The sequence below is a fragment of the Lepidochelys olivacea genome (genome assembly GCF_965140295.1).
Source record: "Lepidochelys olivacea isolate rLepOli2 genome assembly, chromosome: 1".
Lineage (NCBI taxonomy): Eukaryota > Metazoa > Chordata > Testudines > Cheloniidae > Lepidochelys > Lepidochelys olivacea.
Window position 1 is genome coordinate 133296418 of NC_140411.1, and position 20450 is coordinate 133316867.

A 20450-nucleotide genomic window follows, 5' to 3' on the forward strand; every position below is an offset into this window, starting at 1 on the left:
AAAAAATCTTAACTTGGAACATTCGGTCTTTCATCCTTTCAAGACAGTAATTCAATCTAAAGGTTGCCCTCAAATTCATGCTAGATAAGACATATGTTGTATGGCTGCTATGCACTTGGCACTGACTCAAATGGATGTTCATTTAACCTCTGCCTTGCTTTAGAAGTTGGACCACATTTTTATTTGTTTCCTTCTTTTTTCATGCAGACAAAAGCCATTCAGTGAGTTTCTTTCAGAGATTAGCGGAGGTACAGTATCAGCCTCAATAATAAAAAGGGAAAGCTATATCAAGATCATTGAAAGGATGTGAAAGTCCCTGCATATTCTTAAGGAGGTGATTTAATTATGATGTATCACATACTCTGAATGAACCTCTTTTATGGGTGGTGAGGTTTCTCTGTAACAGTGTAACAAGTAGAACCTGTTTCCCTGAGAATTCAGGATGGCTGAGTATTGAAATTGAGAAGAGCTAGTAGGAATATTTTTCACTCTTTCTTCTGATACCAACATGCTACTGTTCATGTGCAGGCAATGTAACTTACAAATATAGCTTTTTTATCATTGATAAGACTGATAATCATTCTGTGGTGTATTTTGATTTTCATGCAATAGCATACTCAATAAGGGACTGATCCTCCAGTGTCATCAATTAGAAAAATGTCACTGTCTTCAAAGGGAGCTGGATTAGCTCCTACATGATCTAAAAGTCTTACTGTGGAAATGTTGATACAATATATACCAAGGATCGCCATATGCTACAGCTAATATTAGAATGAGCTTTTAAGCAAATTATGTTAAAACAGTAATGCACAAACCTTTTTGCATATGGGGAGTCTGGATTTCATAAAACAGAGTACACTCAGCTACGTCAACTAAACAATGCACCTCTTTAGTAAGTGATCTATTCCATTATAATGCCACTGGGGTTTGACCCCATTCATAGTCAATCTATCAGGGAATAAACAGTGAATATAGATCACTACATGATACAATGCCTAAATTATTGTAGGCCTACATCATCATGGAGATTTAGGGTCTGTGGCCTTTTTTCCACTGTTCCTCATTGCCCATTCTTCACAGTTTTCAGGTGAATTACTAATGCAGGAAATGGATGCATCTAACATTGTGTGTTTATGAAAAGAGCAGTCAGTGACTAGACCCTGTAGTTCCACTTTCACCCTCTAATGCTGCTGAAGCATTGTTGCTTCTCTCCAGGCAATCTAGCAAAATTCTTGTCCAGCAAAATAAGTTGGTTATCAGCTCACTTACCCCCTAAGCTTCTGGGGTCAAAGAGTCAGCTTGAGAAAGGGTAACACTGGAATTTGTGAAATAATTTTGTCCAAGAAATTCAGTCCTATGCTGTATATTAAGCATCCAACTAAATGAAATGTCTAATGTTGGAGTATCTGAGAGTTATTGAATGTACACTTTAACAAGATTGGCTGCTTCACTCGCTTCTCTAAAACATTGTGTCAAACAGAAATTATGGGTAAGATTTTCAGTCGGTGTACACTGGGATAATTCGACTAACTGCTGCAATAGGCCTATTCCCATTTCCACCAGCAGAGGATATGGCTCTCTGGGTGCTTTATCTTCCTATAAAGATCACAGGACTATGTTTTACCATAATGAGTGTTTTTTAGAAGAAATCTTTATCAGCTCCTTCGGAAGACAAGTTTCTTAAAGTCAAAGACAAGTTTCATTTCCAAAAACCAAAGTGTAAGCTCCCGGGTAGTTAAAGAAGCACTTACCTTTGAACACTGTTTGTGATTCTGGCACCAAACAAGGGAACCATTGTTCTGCAAAAGAAAAAAAATGATATGTTAATATTAAATATGTCATTAAAAATTGCCCAGATTATGCCATCAGTTTTTAGACTGAACTTCTCTTCTAATTCTGTTTGGAAACTGATGTTACAATGTAAGCCCAGTATGAGTAACAATCCCGACAATTGTTTAGTTGTTATTGGGTGAGGTCCTCATCCCTGCCTTGGCCCCTTTACATTGGGTAAAAGGCCTAGTATGGCATAAAGGTCCCTTAAAAATCCTGGTTACAACTGGGAGAAAGTTCCCCCAGCATAGGCACAGAGGAACCCAACCATAAGGCTGCCTTCTGAAGACCCCTTCACCCAGCACTGATCGTAGAGGCATGCTGAGGAACAGAACTGAGAACAGAAGGAACGTGTCAGAGCATATCAGGCAGGCAGCACTGTGGAGATTCTAGGCAATGCTCCAGTTCACAGGGCAGCTTGGGGAGGCTGATGTAATTTTGACAAGCTTGTGGGGCAATCTAAGTTATGACAGGGGTCTCTACAGCCCCCAAAGTCGCTCAGGATTGATAAAATGCAAAGGTGGATTAAAACCACTATTGTCCTTCCTCCCCCTGGGGTGCAAGTTTACCCAAATTTCCAAAATCTCATCTATTATTTTTCACCTACTCTGTATAGTGGGGTCTGTGGATAAAAGCAGAGGAAAGAAAATTATTTTGTCCATTTTTTCCCTTAAAGCAGACACAAAGGCCTTGATACAGCAAAAGCACTTAAAACACGTGGTTAACTTTAAACACATGAATAGTCCCAGACATCAACAGAACAACTTGCATGTTTAAAGTTAAGCACATGCTTAAGCGCTTTGCTGGGCTAGGACTTGAATTACAAACATTGATTTCCAACTTTCTGTGATCATAATAGAGAGCTGAAGGTGGTAGGATGCAGTACATGCCCTTTCTGAATTTGGACCTGCATACTTCTGGTGACCACATAGCAAATGTGAAAAATTGGGATGGGGGTGGGGGGGTAATAGGTCTCTATATAAGAAAAAGCCCCAAATATCGGGACTGTCCCTATAAAATCGGGACATCTGGTCACCCTATGTATACTGACACGTTTCACAGTAGGAGCCGTGTTAGTCTGTATTCGCAAAAAGAAAAGGAGGACTTGTGGCACCTTAGAGACTAACCAATTTATTTGACATCTACCAATGTGGTATATGCCATCATGTGCCAGCAATGCCCCTCTGCCATGTACATTGGCCAAATTGGACAGTCTCTACGTAAAAGAATAAATGGACACAAATCAGATGTCAAGAACTATAACATTCAAAAACCAGTTGGAGAACACTTCAGTCTCTCTGGTCACTCGATTACAGACCTAAAAGTGGCAATACTTCAACAAAAAAACTTCAAAAACAGACTCCAACGAGAGACTGCTGAATTGGAATTCATTTGCAAACTGGATACAATTAACTTAGGCTTGAATAGAGACTGGGAGTGGAAGGGTCATTACACAAAGTAAAACTATTTCCCCATGTTTATTCCCCCCCCACCTGTTCCTCAGACGTTCTTGTCAACTGCTGGAAATGGCCCACCTTGATTATCACTACAAAAGGTTCCCCCCTCCCCCTGCTCTCTTGCTGGTAATAGCTCACCTTAAGTGATCACTCTGGTTACAGTGTGTACGGTGACACCCATTGTTTCATGTTCTCTGTGTATATAAATCTCCCCACTGTATTTTCCACTGAATGCATCTGATGAAGTGAGCCATAGCTCACGAAAGCTTATGCTCAAATAAATTTGTTAGTCTCTAAGGTGCCACAAGTACTCCTTTCCTATGTGTACTGGACCTGATCCAAAGCCCACTGAAGTCAGTTTAAGTGTGTCCATTGATTTCTAGGGGCTTTGGATCAGGCCCATTCTGAAGTACAGGGACAGACGTTAAAAACACTGAATTAACAAGAATTACACTTCTACTTTACAAGCTCAATTAATGCAATTAAAATTATGTACATGCTTGTTGGAGATGAATATGGTAGAAGAGAGTACCTGCACCTGTAGGTCAGGAAATCCCACTTAGTTCCAGTAATGAATTTTAGTTTTGTTTATTTTTATATGGCAGAGTAGATGTTTTTAGCATCACAGCTATTTGGTGGAATAACTGAGAAGATGATATATATAAAGATGAGCAACCAGTACCCCACTTATCCAAAGCTCATTTTAATAGCAGTCTTAAAAGGCTCTTGACTCATATAATTTGATTTCAATATTTTATGTGTATTTGCCTTTCCATCTTCCCAATTATCTACTATAAAGCCACTCCTTCATTCATACAATCTCATACTTAGCTGTGATTATTTTAGAATTTTACTAGCTACAATGTTTATAGACACAAGAATAATTAAATATGAAAAGAGAAGTCATGCACAACTCCTTAAAAAGACATAAATAGTTGAAATAAAACTTTAGGATCTCTATAAAGAACACACACGAGTGGGAATGCTTTAGTGTTATCCTCAATGTCAGTCTAGAATGTAATGGTTCCCTTTACAAATCTAGCCAGGGGCAATATTAAAGCAATATTTTACATGCTACTTTCATTTTCTTACTTCTTCATGTAAAAAAGTAACAGAAATAGCAATGATTGCAATAACAGATTAGTAGCAACTTATTGTTTTACATCCTAGTGAGGCAGCCCCTTCTACTGAAACAAAAAAAAACATTCTTGCTTTTTAATTATATCTGGTACTTGGAACAATCCCTCAACAAATATCCAGATGGATGCCTTTCCTTCTTTTTAATGTTTTACATCTACAAACATTTGCATTTTCCTACTGTATACTAGTATGTGCTCAATTAAAAAACAATTCTAAGTTCAGAGCCACATAAAACCATCACTTAGCAGAGTCAGCTGCATACAAACTAACATGTACTGAATGCTATACTTTATAAGGTGAAAGAGAAAATTTTTAGTGCTTTATTTGAACAATATGGAAACTAGAATTCTGAACCCTGATTCCTCTCCTTTTGCAAATGACTAATACAAATATCATTTACATTCGAGAAGTGATTTTTTTAAATGCAAACCCATCTGGATAGAACTTTATGTTTCAAAGTATTTGAATTCCTGAATTTTAGCTTGGACATTTTACCTGCTAGGTTCCCTTGCATTATCTGTATTTCTACAGAGTCAAATCCAGGTCCCACTTAATTCTGTGGGAGTTTTACCATTGATTGTAATGGGACCATGATCTGACCATTGTACTTGATGTGTAAATTTAAAGCCAGATTGCCTTTGAAAATTTACTTCTGAATTTTACAACAAATGAACCGCAAATGCAAGTGATTAGAAAGTGAAAGATGACAAAGCCATTTGCCCTGGAAACATTACAAGTATATAATTCAAGCTTATGAGATAAAGATATTTAGATGCATTGTTTCTGACAGGTGTGCATGCACACTGCACTATCGAGTTGCCCAGCCAGTAACGTCACTGGGCATGATCCTTCAAGATGAAAAGCACAGGTGTTCTGTGCCTTCCACTCCATATTTTAAATGGACACAGAGGGAATCCAGCAGTGTACAGAAAGTTCTCAGCACCCTGCCGGATCAGAAGATTTGTAAGCGTGCAAAGCGCTGAAAAGTTCAAGAACCTTGTTTATATCCATGGCCTGGAACAGGGAAGTACTTTTAACAAGTATTATCACAATGCCCCTCCAAAGCAACTGGAAACTGTCAGCTATGGATGCAAGCCATGACAAAAATAACTTCCCTCATTGTCATCTTATTCCCTAATTTTCCATTATGAGGTTTCTTGAACCTTCTTTTGAAGTATCTGATACCTGACACTGCTAGAGATAAGAGGCTGGGCTAAATGAACCACTTGTGTGATCTGTTATGACAATCCCGATGTCTCTATTATCGTTTTTGAAAGTCTGTTCCTTTCTGCAACCTTTGATTCACTTTTGATTGAAACGCCTATTCTTCAAAAGCTTCTTCTGTCAAAAATGAAAACCCCACAAATGAAGTGTAGAAATAAGTCCTTCATATGACAGCCTGTCACCTGCATGAAACAGAGCTACTGAGTAGACAGACCTATAGCTGCTGCTAAGGAACACAGTAAGGGGATGACATGAGTTAACAACACTACAAATGCAGCTCATACAGGCATCTTATTCCCAACATTTTTCATTAACCTGTCAGCAGTCTCTGCAGCCTGAACATTATAGGCTGTGAAACAGCACTTTCTCCTAAATCTCTCTCTCTCTCTCTCCTGATACCACACTCTCCCAGTTACTAATTAACCATGTTTATGGTGTTTGCATGTATATCTATATGCACAGCACAGATCAAGTAATGATAATTTCTTACAGGGTCTTGGGGATTCCTTTTTACCTAACCAGAAATGACAGGCAATACATTTTCAGGAATATGGAAATGAATCCATTTGAACAGGAAATAACATTCTCTGCATCCATTTAACTTCCTGTAATTTGCAGAAGCTGGGATTCAAATTGCATAGGGAAGGAGTTAGCTATCCGTGTTTAATACAGGCCTGGGGTAAGTTTCCCTTTTTAGGCTTCTCCTCCTCCAGGTTCAACAAGCCTTGCAGATGCACCTTGTTAGCACATCACAGGCTCAGGATAGCTCATTAGCCTCCTCTAACCCAGTGTGAGGGTGTGTCCCTTCACATACCTCTTCCCTCAAGATGGGATGGCCATTCACAGAGGCAGGGGGGTTGACTCCATCCCCGATCTCTTGTGACAAGAAATCAGTGTTAGTGTGGTCTGTTGTTCTACTCAGAAATTATAGGAATGTAATGCAAGATACCATCTCATTAAAAGAGGGTTCTTGTCCCTCATGGTTTGAATCCAGCGTAAGGGTGGATTCAGATCAGCAATTAGGGAGAAGTAGCTACACAACAGGTAATACCTGAAGGCATCTACCGCCCATTTGATCATTAATGCCTCCTTTTCAATAACGAAGTATGACTTTTCTCTAGGGAATAGCTTCCTACTTAGGTATAGGATTGGATGTTCTTCTCCTCCAAAGTCCTGTGAGAGGACAGTGCCGAGACCGATGTTCAAAGCATCTGTATGTAGTATGAATTCCCAAGAAAAATCAGGGTTGAAGAGCATGGGTGCACGCCATAGTCATGTTTTCAGTTCCCTGAACACTTCCTTGAACTTCCCATCCCAGTAGATCTTCTTAGGGTTGCTGCATTCCTCAGATTCTCCCTGGTGAACATCCCTATGTTTCTAATTTTCTCTCTAAACTCAGATATACTCGGTCATACGTAAGGCCCCCACATCTTGCTCTTCCCACCCTCCTCATAGCAAGTCCAAGATGCCTCGTGGTTGGCAAACATACAGCAACTCGAATAGGAAGAGCTCTGTAGAGGTTTGTGGGATCTCCCCAATGCAAAAAGGACTGCTGGAAGTAGCCAGTCCCACTGCTTAGGGTTGTCATTGACAAAGCGTTTTAACTTTCCCTTCAGGGTGTTATTAAACCACTCTACTAGACCATCAATCTATGGTTGGTCTACCATAGTTTTCAGCGACCTGACCTTCAGAAGGAAGCATAATTCCTTTATCAGTTGGGAGCTGAAGTTAGTCCCTTGGTCGGTTAATATCTCTTGGTATCTCTGCCACCCACTTATACCACCACTCTGATTCCATCTTGAGCAGAGCAGCTGGACTCTATCCTCTTTAAGGCTTTTTTAAAAAAACCCTTTGTAACAGACATAGTTTGCCCACATTCTCCACCATTTGTGGGGAAGGGCAGGGCTCCCTAGGCCCCTCCAGGTCCCACTATCTGTTGTTTACCCTCTCTTCTACCCTTGCAGGTGTGCCTTGTTAGTGCAACACAAGCCCAGAAGAGCTCTTTATCCTCCTCCCACGCAGTGAAAGGGCATGTTCTTGTCTGTACAGTGTCTAGTTTCTCCACTAAGGACACATATCCTTCCTGGACACTGATGACCAGTGAGCAACTAGCGGACCTGCCTTTTGTTGAGGTTCTCAGTGTTTCTCTGTGGGGAGTCACAGGATGCCAGATTAAAGAAGCTTCTGCAAGATCTGTGTTCAAGAAACTCTCTCTTGACACTAAGAGAATGTCTTCAAAGCAATTAAATGCCCTGGGCTGGCCTGTGTCAGCTGACTCAGGCTCACTGGACTCGAGCTATGAGGCTGAAAAATTGCAGTGTGGATGTTCGAGCTGAGACAAGAGCCTGGGCTTTGGGACCCTCCTCCCTCACAGGGTCCCAGAGTTCGGGCTCCAGCCCAAGCCTGAACATCAACACCATAATTTTGCAGGCTCACAAGCCCAAGTCAGTTGACAAGGACCAGCCATGAGTGTTTTATTGCTGTGTAGACATAGCCTAACAGATCTGCTAACTACTGATCCGTATCAAACTCCCATTTTCACAAAATGTTCTTGGGCCAGTCATGTGGGGGCAATCGAGGTTTTTAAGAGGTTTTTAAGTTAAGTGGGGCAAAATAAAGTAAAACATGATTGTACTTACTACTCGGCTGAAAATCAATGAGGAGCTGCATGTTGTTGATGATCCATAACACTTTCCTCTTTGGAAGTGAAAATCACTTCATCTTTTAAATTGATACAATGCCATGGATGAAATAAATGATGACAAGAGCTGCCTTTGAATTAAATAAGTCATGTAATAGACCGAAACCCACAAGGCCAGATCCTGGAATCCTGCTTAGGGCTCCACGTTCCCTTCCACATACGTATGTGCATGGAAGGGGGTCTGTCACTGCAGAGGAAGACAGTTTTGCCTCTGTGGTATGCCTCCCCTACAGACGCCAATCCTGCAAGAACTTCTTGACTGGAGAGAAAGGGATGGGATAGGATCCAGCACTGCACATTTGGAGATGGCAAGGAGGGAGTGGGTGAACAACCTGGGCTTCTCTCCTAACTGAACCCAGTGATATAGGCTGTGTTAGCTTCTACTTGCTTGTCCCTCTTGAGGGTAATTCTCAGGGCAGCATTTAGAAGAGCCAGCACAGAGGCACAAGACTTGCATACGGTGGTCTGCCAGAATACAGAGCCATCTAAGATACACTCAGATCCCAGGGATCTGATGGTTTTGGGGGCTGGTCCCCTGCCGTCTGCCATGGGGAGGACGGAGAACCCAGAAGAACTGCTAGGAAACTCCACAGATTGATACCCACAGACTTTTCTCTTTTCTACATAGGCTGTTCTTTTACTGTGAGTTTTGCCTCAAATAACAACTGATTAACTATGGAGTAAAGGCTCTGTATTTGGCCTATTGAAATTTGGTCTAATAAGCAAAAGAAATAACAAATGTAATTATCAAGGTTCAGTGACCTGGTAAGTTGTAGTGTGAGAGGGCAAATAATAATGAGCTTTAGTTTTAGGTATTATTTGTGTAAGGAAATAGGAATGATTGTGACTGATATTTAGGCAAACAGGAATGAAGTTTGTAAAATAAAATCATCACAGCCTCCTTTACCTGGCATTTCTTCTAGAATCCTTTAAGTAAATAAAAAAGAGGGATTAGTTGTTTGTCTATTGCAGGCAACTTGGGGCTGAGATTCCCTGGGAAGAAATCCAAAATGGTAGCCCGTACTTTGGAATACATATTTGGAGTGCAGCTATTGCTTTGAGTAGGAGAACTCTGTATACCGTGTAGCCCTTCATAGCAAAATGAAATACACATATTTCTGAAGAAAACCCATAGCTATGTCACAATTACCTAGGCTGCAGAAAAGTAAACCTGGATTTTCAGCTAACCCAGTAGACTGAAGCTATAAGGATCATTGCTTGTCAGAAGTTATGAAGCTTTGACATGTCTAATGATCTGTTTTGAAGACTTAATTGCATCCCTATAAACACAAACCAAAATTCAATTGCCATGGATAACATAGAGCCTAACAATATATATGGAATTTAATTATCTAGATTAGCCACCAATACTATTTTAGGAAAAACTACATCCCAAATTATTAATCAATGTCAAATTACGAACAGTGTTGTTATGTGCAGAAAGTATGAGCCTAATTTCCCTATCATTTACATTGGTTTTACACCAATGCAACTCTGTGGACTTCAGTGCAACACTGGTATCTATGTTTCACTTTTATAGACAGGTAGGAAAGAAAATGACAGTAAAATAGCCTCTCCATGACATTATACTGATCCTATGTAATTCCTATGAATGATTTCAAAGATTATTCTTACTTTACCTAACAGACTGTGTTTATTTAAGTTTATAGTGAAATCTGTAAAGCTACAACCCATAATGCATCAAAAAGATATGATCCAGCAAAATAAAATTGATAAATATTTTCTGAGTGATTTTAAAAAAAAATAAAGTCAAGATCTACTGCTACAGAAACTCCAGAGACTTCAGTGTTTCTTGACTGGCCATCATAGCTAATAATCTCCTGGAGAGGCAGCTGTCAAAATCTAAACCACATTAACAGAAGAATGAACAGGAGATCTGTAGTCTTAAAATTATATACCACACATTGTTATGGTTTAATTTAGGCCTTTAATGGAGATTACATTTCTTCTTTCTACCACAGTGTCTACTAAAAATGGACACAAAAACTACTAGATAAACAAAGCTGTATAAACAAATGAGCACAAACAATCTTTTTGATTTCCGCAGCACTTGTGAGTTATGACTGCCTTCTTGTGGTATTACAAACTACTCCATGACACTTTCTAGAAGTCATCCCCTACCAATGAAGTTTTACTTTATTCAACAGCAATTTCAGTCACATTATGAAAGAAAATTTTAGATTTAAAATAAAGTTCAACAAGGAGTATGGGACAAAGAACCAGGAGCAAATAATGATAACTTGAAGGTAGTATACGGAATCTCATATTCAAAAGCATTTAATATGCATTGGGACAAATCCTGCTTGCTTTACTCAGGTGCATAGTCCCACTGAAGTCAATGGATCTACTTGCATGAATAAGACAACTAAGATTTGTCTTACTGTGCACTTGTCTGTAAACTATGTTTCCTCAGAATACATAATGCTTCCACTTTAGCTTTTCCGTCAAGGTGCACAATAGAGTTTACTGGATCTGAACAAATAAACTAGCAAAGTAACGTTCGTCTAGAATCTACCAGGATGTAACCTCCTGGAAATATTTTTTGTACCAGAAGTAAAAACAACTACATACATTTCACAAAATATAGCAGTCATATTTGGACTGTATTAGTAATCACATTAAAGTCTGACTGAGCCACAAACTAGATATGTTTAAAAGTTCAGCAGTGTTCCATGTCTGGGCAACATTTGTGTGCAACCTATATTGCAAATTAATTTAATTTTGTAAAGGAAAACATGATAATATATTCTTTGATTGTACAGCTTCAATATATAATATACATAATATCATTAATTATGGATCTCGTGATACATTGCAAAGATACTTGGAATAATATGTATTTATCATGTACTGCACTACCCTGCACTTTGCCCACTAATCCATTTCTCCCAGAGCTACTTCCAACACTCCAAACAGCTGAGTAACATCTAACATCTGCCGTACATATATCAACATGCAAGAGAAATTTCCCATCATTCCTCCAGGCTCTGACATTTTCCTCTGAAAATTACAATGGCCTGAGGCTCTGCTTGGGCAGCATTCATTCCTGGATCAATGACAGGTTTAAGGTTCCAGTATGTTGTGCCCTTGCGGAGCTAAGGATACAAGAAACAGTGGTGATCAAATATTTTGAAATATTTCTAAAACAGTTTATCTGTAAAATATAGAGCATGTAAGAGCACATGATAGTGTTGTATAGCAGAAAGGTTCTATTACCATGTGTTTGGGTTGCTCATGTTACTGATTGCAGGACGGAGCCTGCTGGCGCAGCCTAGCTGTTAGTGTTGTAATTTAATTCCAAGCCTCTGTAAACCTCAGCAAGTTTTCACCTTTGGTCTATTCCATTATACTTCATCAATTAGCATGCTAAATACAATGTACTACATGGTGGCCATATAAATGACTTTCATGGACTCTGTTTAACTAGCATATACAGAAAATTACTCAGTACTACAGGGTGCTTCACTTTTGTCTCTCAGGTTGCTGTGAAAAGAGTCTGATGTTATATTGTGTTAAATATAGAAATGAATTTAGGGAACTATATACATACACATATAATCTTCCCTAAACAAACACTATGCTAAGAGAATATTATTAAAGTTGCAAAACAAAGCTCTCAAAAGTTGGGAAATGCCAGTATTAAAGTAGCCCATGTAACTTTAATATGGCTCTCTTTTGCATATGTATTACAATGCCTGCTTTAATTATATGATCACAGGCTTTCTTTTCCACAGGAACCCTGCTTCATTCACACAGGATGAGGATGAGAAGCATCCCATCAACCAGGTCTACCAGTTTCCCAGAAATGTTTGGAAATGAATCCTAACCAATTTGTGGTAATTCAGGAACCAAAGAATTGGGTATGAATCTGCAGCATAGCCCATCTTCACTCTGAATATTTGGAAAAGTTCTAAGAGTAAACCCAGAACTGCATTGTGCATGAAGTGCTATTTACAAAGGCTCAAAGCCTTAGTCAATTCCAAACCAGTTTTCACCAGAACACTGAAAGACACTTTTCCTCACTGAGGGCTTTCTCCAGGACAAATTTCAATTGTTAAACTCTTTCTCCCTACCCCGCCATTTTATTGCCTTAGCTGTTTTTAAAAGGTCATGTCATTTTCTGATCATTAGAAAGGTGTTTCTTTTCTCCTTTTCCTGCTCTTCTCATGCCAATATAGCTGAAACATTTTGCTGAAACCATACAGGAAAAAAAATCATCTATCGTGGAAATAAAACCAGAGGGCAATTCTGGAAAAAAAAATCAACCTGAAATGTGAAAGTTTCAGAAAGCTATGAGCTATTAAAACAATGGAACAGAATGGTAACTATTATGCAAGCCTGAAGTACAGGGGAGCTCCCAAATCCCTCTATAATAATGATTTTCAGTGGCAGAAATCAGAGGAAGGATTAAGTTAGTATTTCTCTCTATCATATTCTGATAAAGCTTTCTAGAAATCAGAATTTACCAGTGGCTCAGAGGACAGTCTAGCAACTGGTAAATGAGGATGTACTATAAAAAGAAAATATCTATCCCTTCAGGACAAGACTGAAATATTTGACACTGACACATCCCCGGTCATCAGTGGTGTAACTGGTATATAAAGGAATCATTTACTGACAAGTCATGTTTCAAATGTTTTTGGCATCAGGTAAAGGAAGGGAAAAATAAACAAGCTCTTTTGTGCTCCAAATGTTGGAAGCTTTGTAATGTTTTAGATCTCAAAGCCACCTTTCAGTTTAGACCTTTGCATGATCCACAGCATTTTAATGGCTTCTGAAAAATCAGAGTTGGATATAGAATTCTTTGAACCAACTCTCAAGTCTGCAACTGTATTATATATTCTTTCAGTGGTCTCAACCCAAACTTCCCAATACACACACACACACAATATAACTTGTGCTCAAATGCAGAAAATTCAAATCAACTCAAATTCCCTTTTTCCAACATATTGCAGCTCTTGCTATCAGCAGCACTTGATACCACAGACCAGTACTTTTTCCTTAAATCATCCAACCCTGTAGCATTATATAATGCTACAATGGCTCCATCTTTGGAAGGTCCCAGGTATTGCTGTTAGGCAACTTCTTATCTGCCCAAGAACCCTCATCCCATTCTATTCTATTCAGATTCTTATACCATGCTCATCACTGTAGTATCTGAATATCTTCCAGTAGCCCATTAAGCAATATGACTAACATCAGTCATGTGTTATTCCCCATTTTCTCCCATTTTGTCAATCTTCCCACATGTATGAGGCTGGTAAGACAGATAATGAGGTGTGTTGAGTTGCAGCACTATCACTATGTCGATGACTTTTAAATCTATCTATCCTTTTCACTGGACCTAGACAGTGTGGTCTGTTTGCTGTCTTCATGTCTGGCACTGAGAGAGGCTTGGATGAGAATGATTTGGCTGAGGCTTCATCCTGACAAGATGTATGCCAGAGGTATGGGCAAGCATCTTAAGGGCATGAAGGGTTGACATCCACCCTCAGGGATTTGCATTTGTTGATGAGGTTTACAATTTTGGAATGTTTCTGAATCTGAAGGCATCTGGATGCACATGTTATAGTAATAATCATAAACCAGTTCCTATTTCACTTGTGCATTAAATTTAAAGTGTTGATCTTGATTTAAAAGTCCTGAATGGTGGCTCCTGGCTATCTTAGAGGCAACTATTCCCCCAGTCTACCTAACTTGTGGGAGATAAGACCATCTGGAATTATTTCTTCTAACGCCCTGTCCCTTGATTCAAATTTTGGTGCTATTTTCAGAGACTATGAAATTCACTCTCTCTGTTGGCCCAACAAAACCATCTTTGATTTTATCTTCATGACATGTCTTATGTTCATCTATTTATTCTGGCCTTGAACTGTGGAGGATGATGTGAGGATGATGCATTAAGATGGCATTGAAGGAATTCATTTTACACGTCATTAATCAATATATTGTTTCTTGTTGTATTTATATGTACACTTGGGCCTACAAAGTGTACTCTAAGATCAACTGTGAAATGATGCAAAAGTTAATTAGATGTCACAATAGCCTGTGACTTTTTGCCTGCCTGAGAATTAACCATGTACATCAGAAGCAGGAAGCCTGCTAAACAACCAGTGCGGCCACTGGATGATTGAGATGCTAAAGGAGCAATCAAGGATGATAAGGCCATTGTGGAGAAACTAAATTAATTCTTTGCATCAGTCTTCACGGTTGAGGATGTGAGGGAGATTCCCAAACCTGAGCCATTCTTTTTAGGTGACCAATCTGATGAACTGTCCCAGACTGAGGTGTTGTTAGAGGAGGTTTTGGAAGAAATTGATAAATTAAACAGTAATAAGTCACCAGGACCAGATGGTATTCACCCAAGAGTTCTAAAGGAACTCAAATGTGAAATTTCAGAACTACTAACTGTAGTCTGTAACCTATCATTTAAATCAGCACCTGTACCAAATGACTGGAAGATAGCTAATGTGATGCCAATTTTTAAAAAGGGCTCCAGAGGTGTTCCCAGCAATTACAGGCTGGTAAGCCTGACTTCAGTTCTGGGCAAACTGGTTGAAACTATAGTAAAGAACAATACTGTCAGACATATAGATGAACATAATTTGTTGGGGAAGAGTCAACATGGTTTTTGTAAAGGGAAATCATGCCCCACTTATCTACTAGAATTCTTTGAGGGGGTAAACAAGCACTTGGACAAGGGGGATCCAGTGGATATAGTGTATTTAGATTTTCAGAATGCCTTTAACAAGGTCCCTCACCAAACGCTCTTAAGCAAAGTAAGCTGTCATGGGATAAGAGGGAAGGTCCTCTCATGAAATGGTAACTGGTTAAAAGATAGGAAACAAAAGTTAGGAATAAATGGTCAGTTTTCAGAATGGAGCAAGATAAATAGTGGTGTCCCCCAAGGGTCTGTACTGAGACCAGTACTATTCGACATATTCATAAATGATCTGGAAAAAGGGGTAAACAGTGAGATGGCAAAATTTGCAGATGATACAAAACTACTCAAGATAGTTAAGTCCCAGGCAGACTGCGAAGAGCTACAAAAGGATCTCTCAAAACTGGGTGACTGGGCAACAAAATGGCAGATGAAATTTAATGTTAATAAATGCAAAGTATGCACATTGGAAAACATAATCCCAACTATACATAAAAAATGATGGAGTCTAAATTAACTGTTACCACTCAAGAAAGAGATCTTGGAGTCATTGTGAATAGTTCGCTGAAAACATCCACTCAATATGAAGCAGTAGTCAAAAAAGTGAACAGAATGTTGGGAATCATTAAGAAAGGGATAGATAATAAGACAGAAAATATCATATAGGCTCTAAATCCATGGTACGCCCACATCTTGAATACTGTGTGCAGATGTGGTCACCCCATCTAAAAAGATATACTGGAATTGGAAAAGGTTCAGAAAAGGGCAAAAAAATGATTAGGGGTATGGAACGGCTTCTGTATGAGGAGAGATTAATAGGACTGGGACTTTTCACCTTGGAAAAGAGACAACAAAGGGGGGATATGATATTAAAATCATGACTGGTGTAGAGAAAGTAAATAAGGAAGTACTATTTACTCCTTCTCATAACACAAGACCTAGGGGTCACCAAATGAAATTAATAGGCAGCAGGTTTAAAACAAACAAAAGGTAGTATTTCTTCACACAACACACAGTCAACATGTGGAACTCCTTGCCAGAGGATATTGTGAAGGCCAAGACTATAACAGGGTTTAAAAAAGAACTAGATACGTTCATGGAGAGTTGGTCCATCAATGGCTATTAGCCAGGATGGGCAGGGATGGTGTCCCTAGCCTCTGTTTGCTAGAAGCTGGGAATAGGTGACGGGGAATGGATCACTTGATGATTACCTGTTCTGGTCATTCCCTCTGGGGCACCTGGCATTGGCCACTGTCAGAAAACAGGATACTGGGCTAGATGGACCCTTGGTCTGACCTAGTATGGCCGTTCTTATGTTCTTATGTTCATGGAAAACAGGTGAAGTTGTTTGTAATAAATGAATGTTATGAACAGGTGCAAGAAAACCAGACAGAATAACTAGATTAGTCCAAACAAAAATGGAATATTTATATAAGTCTCAAGGACTGTAATGAGCTCATACTTAGTAATCAAGAAGATGTGGAAGCAAAGTTACCTATGCCAAGTTGCCCTTACTGAAATGTATTTAATTGGTAGGCAAAATAATAAGGATACAATATGCCACCCACTTTTACTCCTTTTCAGGGTTCTTAAAAAGAGACTTTGGGGAAAAGAAAAAAAAAGAATCATCTTCCCTCCAGCTCATCCCCGAACCTGCCAGCATTGCATCTCATCTCGACTAATCTCAGCTTCCTGCATCTCAAGTCAGAAAGAACAGACCTGTCTAAGGGGCTTTCTTCCCAAGAGGAAGGCTGCCTGGCCTTTCTCTCGTTTAAGGAACTTTGTTTTCACCTGCAAGTGCTGAAAGTCATCACATTATCATGACATCCAGTCCTCAGTCCACCAGTGGGGATATCTAACTATCCACACCACAAAGGTGACAGAAGATCCTGTACTGGTTTTCCCTTCCCTTGTTGGGTTGCTTTCTGCCCCCAACGGTTCTTTCCTCCTATGCGATCTCTCAGTCTCCTGGCTTTTCACTGAATCCTGAAATCAACTATACTCTATTCATCCAAGCCTGCCTTGCCTGTGGAGATAGGATCCAATGAGATGACATCCATGACCAGAATGTGAACCACGGTCCAAGCAGCAGATATCATGGTTGACTTGCCAGCCAAAGCATCCAGTCGTAATTAATCAGCAACACAGTGTTCCAAAAACATCAACAAAGCCATGTTTCACGCATCTTTTCGATGCTATCTCTCTTCCACCTTGTGGCTGTGTGTTTGTTAAAAACAGGATATATGAATGTCCTTCACACATCAGGACTGAGAATAAAATTAATGTGTTTAATCAAAGAAAGGTTATTAATCAAAATAAGAGACTGATATTTTAATGCCAAAAGGAGAGAGAATTTGGTAGGGTCTGACTAAGTTTGGTTTACATAGTCACTCAATTTCAGTTTCAGTATACATGCTTGTTTCCTTTCTTGCTCTTTTTGTATTTGACCAATAAACTTTCAATTTTAGAATGGGTGCTTTCTGGTGTTTTCCAAGAAACCAAGTAAATCAAGGTCTCCATAGTAAAAACCCAGACTCCTCACTGTTTTATGTTGGTTTTATAACACCTTTAACTCTTTTGACCCTTGAAATTAATATAACACTCATAATGTATTTTTCAAAAGCAGTCATCATTGGTCTAAGTCAGTGGTCTCCAACCTTTTTACGCACAAGATCACTTTTTGAATTTAAGGTCAACCCAGGATCTACCCTGCCCCTTCCCCAAGGTCCACTCCCCTTCCCTGAAGCCACGCACCACTCACTCCATTCCCCTCTCCCTCCGTCGCTTGCTCTCCCCTCACCCCCACTCACTTTCACCGGGCTGGGGCAGGGGGTTCAGATGCAGGAGGGGGTGCAGGCTCTGGGCTTGGGCCGAGGGGTTCGGAGTGTGGGAGGGGGCTCCAGGCTGAGCCTGGGGCAGGGGGTTGGGGTGCAGGAGTGAGGGGTGCAAGCTCTGGGAGGGAGTTTGCGTGGAGGAGGGGGCTCCGGGCTGGGGCAGGGGGTTGGGGTGTGGGAGAGGGTGCAAGATGCAGGCTCTGTTCAGGAGGCACTTACCACAGGCAGTGCCCAGCCGGAAGTACAGTGGGGCTCAGGCAGGCTGCCTGTCTGCCATGGCCCCATACCACTCCCAGAAGCATCTGGCTGGCGGCACATCTCTGGGGGCCCTGCAGGGGAGGGGGCCAGTGGCTCTCCATGCGCTGCTTGTGCCTGCAAGTGCCGCCCCCAGTTCCTGGCCAATGGGAGCTGTGGGGACAGTGGTGGGGGCAGGGGCAGCACGCAGAGCCGCCTCCCCCACAGGGGCTGCAGAGATGTGCCAGTAGCCAGACACCTCCAGGAGCGGTGTGAAGGCCACAGCAGGCAGGCAGCCTCCCTGAGCCACACTGTGCCGCCAGACTTTTAACGGCCTGGAGATCACGATCGACTGGCAGAGGCTCCAGGATCGACCAGTCGATCACGATCAACGGGTTGGTGACCACTGGTCTAAGTCTACTCCAATTAAAATCAATTAAAGTTTTTCCATTGACTTCAAAAGGACCAGAGTTCATAGAATCATAGAAGATTAGGGTTGGAAGATACCTCAGGAGGTCATCTAGTCCAACCCCCTGCTCAAAGCAGGACCAACAGAGTTGGCCAACATTAAACTCTTCTGAAAATCCCACTATCAGAATCTTAAAGATGGGGGGCATTTTATAAACTGAAAATGAATAAATAAAAATCAGAAGAAAAACTGAAAGACCAGAAACTGTAAAAGAGTTACTGGCTGTCAGTACCCAGCAGTCTACAGTTTGTTAGAGTTTTTACATAGGTACACGTTAATTTATCTAAAAGTAATGGTTTTCATCCCTTGAACGAAGACAGCTGGCATGAATTTCACAAACTATAAATACTTCCTCCTTTTGTGGTTTAGCAAATGGCTGAAGTTTATTGTTTTAGCTTGCAGGTCTGGACCAGGTTGCTGCCTTTTTGCCTAGAAGAAACTAGAGAGCAGTAAGATTTCCAAAATGATGGAAAACAGTTAAACTATTTTCTAATTATAAATAACTGGCCAGGGTTTGATCACCAGTAAGAAAATTTTTCCAGGGCTTTTCAGTACTAAAGATTTGAGTGTGTGTGTGTGTGTGTGATTAAATGAAACTTTATGATATGATAAGCTAATATGCTAGGTATATATCATCCAATACCATTCACATGCTCCTTGCTCATTAAGAATTCATTGGTTATTGGATGGAAGATGTGTTTACACAGCTGACTTGCAAATAGCCTGTTGTGTTTCCTGCGGTTTTAAAATTCAAAAAAATATGAATTATGAAGATCCAACGGCAGGCTGCCACCTGCCACTAGGATGCAACAAAAACATTCCCTTTCCTTAATTACTGTGTAAAATGTGTCCTGTAGCTGATATTCAGCACTGTGTAAAGAGACAGAGGGATACAATCTCTTTATCAAAAGAGTTCTTCAACCTGCTTCTGTCAATTTACCCAACCCCACATGCTTCTTTCACCAGCTGCAGATCTACAGTGATCAAAGGGCTGCTGGTTAGTTCATGATCTATTAGCTCATAGCGGCATAGAAATAAATCACTAAATTGAAAAGAAAATGGGACAGCTCAAGGTTCCTATGTGCAGTTCTCTTGACAGAGCTGCTATGTATGGATCAAAAGTAAACATATTATATATACACTTTGTGACTAAGAAAAATGGGGAAAAACAGATTATGGTGTGATTCACTACCATGTTACTCCAGTTTTACACCAGTATAACTTTTTTTTGCAGGGATGAATCAAGCTGTATATCGGATCTTAAATTCTAAAAAAGCCATGACTGAAGCTCATTGTGCTAGGTACTGTTTTTACTGTTACCTCATCCTCCCCCTCCCCAGCTTTCTTCCCATCCCTATCTTGCTTGTTTCATTCCCGTGGTGTGGTCTATTGTAATCTAAATTACAAGATCTTGGGGCAGGGACTTTTCAATAAGTGACTGTATAGGTTCTAGAACAATGAGGTCTTGATCTTAGGAGCCCCAGTACTACAAATAAACAATAACAAAAATAATAACAGATTAGTGTGAATTACAGGGCTCTGTCTCAGGAAGGCAGTGGCAATGCCATATCACAGCAGTGTGTCTCAAGTGTAATTACTTGTGAAAGCACAGCCTTAAAGTGAAAAGATGTTATTTTGGGGGTTGTTCTGTAATAAAACTGAGGGGTAGGGATCCAGGAAAAAAGAAATAGAGACAGAGATCTATATATTGAGAAAAAAATAAGCAAGGAGAGAGGAGTCAGTTGTTGCACTAGCTTGAGGTAAGATGCTATTGCCATCCTGTTCTCGCTACCAAGCTCAATCTTTGTTTCACTTGTGAATGTGAGCAGCAGAAGTCTCATCACAGAAATTCAGACATCTGTTCCTTCATCCATGCTAT

The 20450-nt window shown here is 40.1% G+C and overlaps 1 protein-coding gene across 2 annotated transcripts in view; it reads right to left on the minus strand.

The window, feature by feature from the left end:
- ANOS1 (anosmin 1) overlaps nucleotides 1–20450 on the minus strand; it is a gene marked incomplete at its 5' end in the record, with an annotated part of 183478 nt that overhangs the window by 151395 nt on the left and 11633 nt on the right. For both annotated transcript variants that reach the window (XM_084647311.1, XM_084647312.1), the window contains one exon: nucleotides 1752–1799. In XM_084647311.1, the coding sequence (XP_084503437.1) occupies nucleotides 1752–1799 (48 nt within the window). The remainder of the gene's footprint in view (nucleotides 1–1751; nucleotides 1800–20450) is intronic.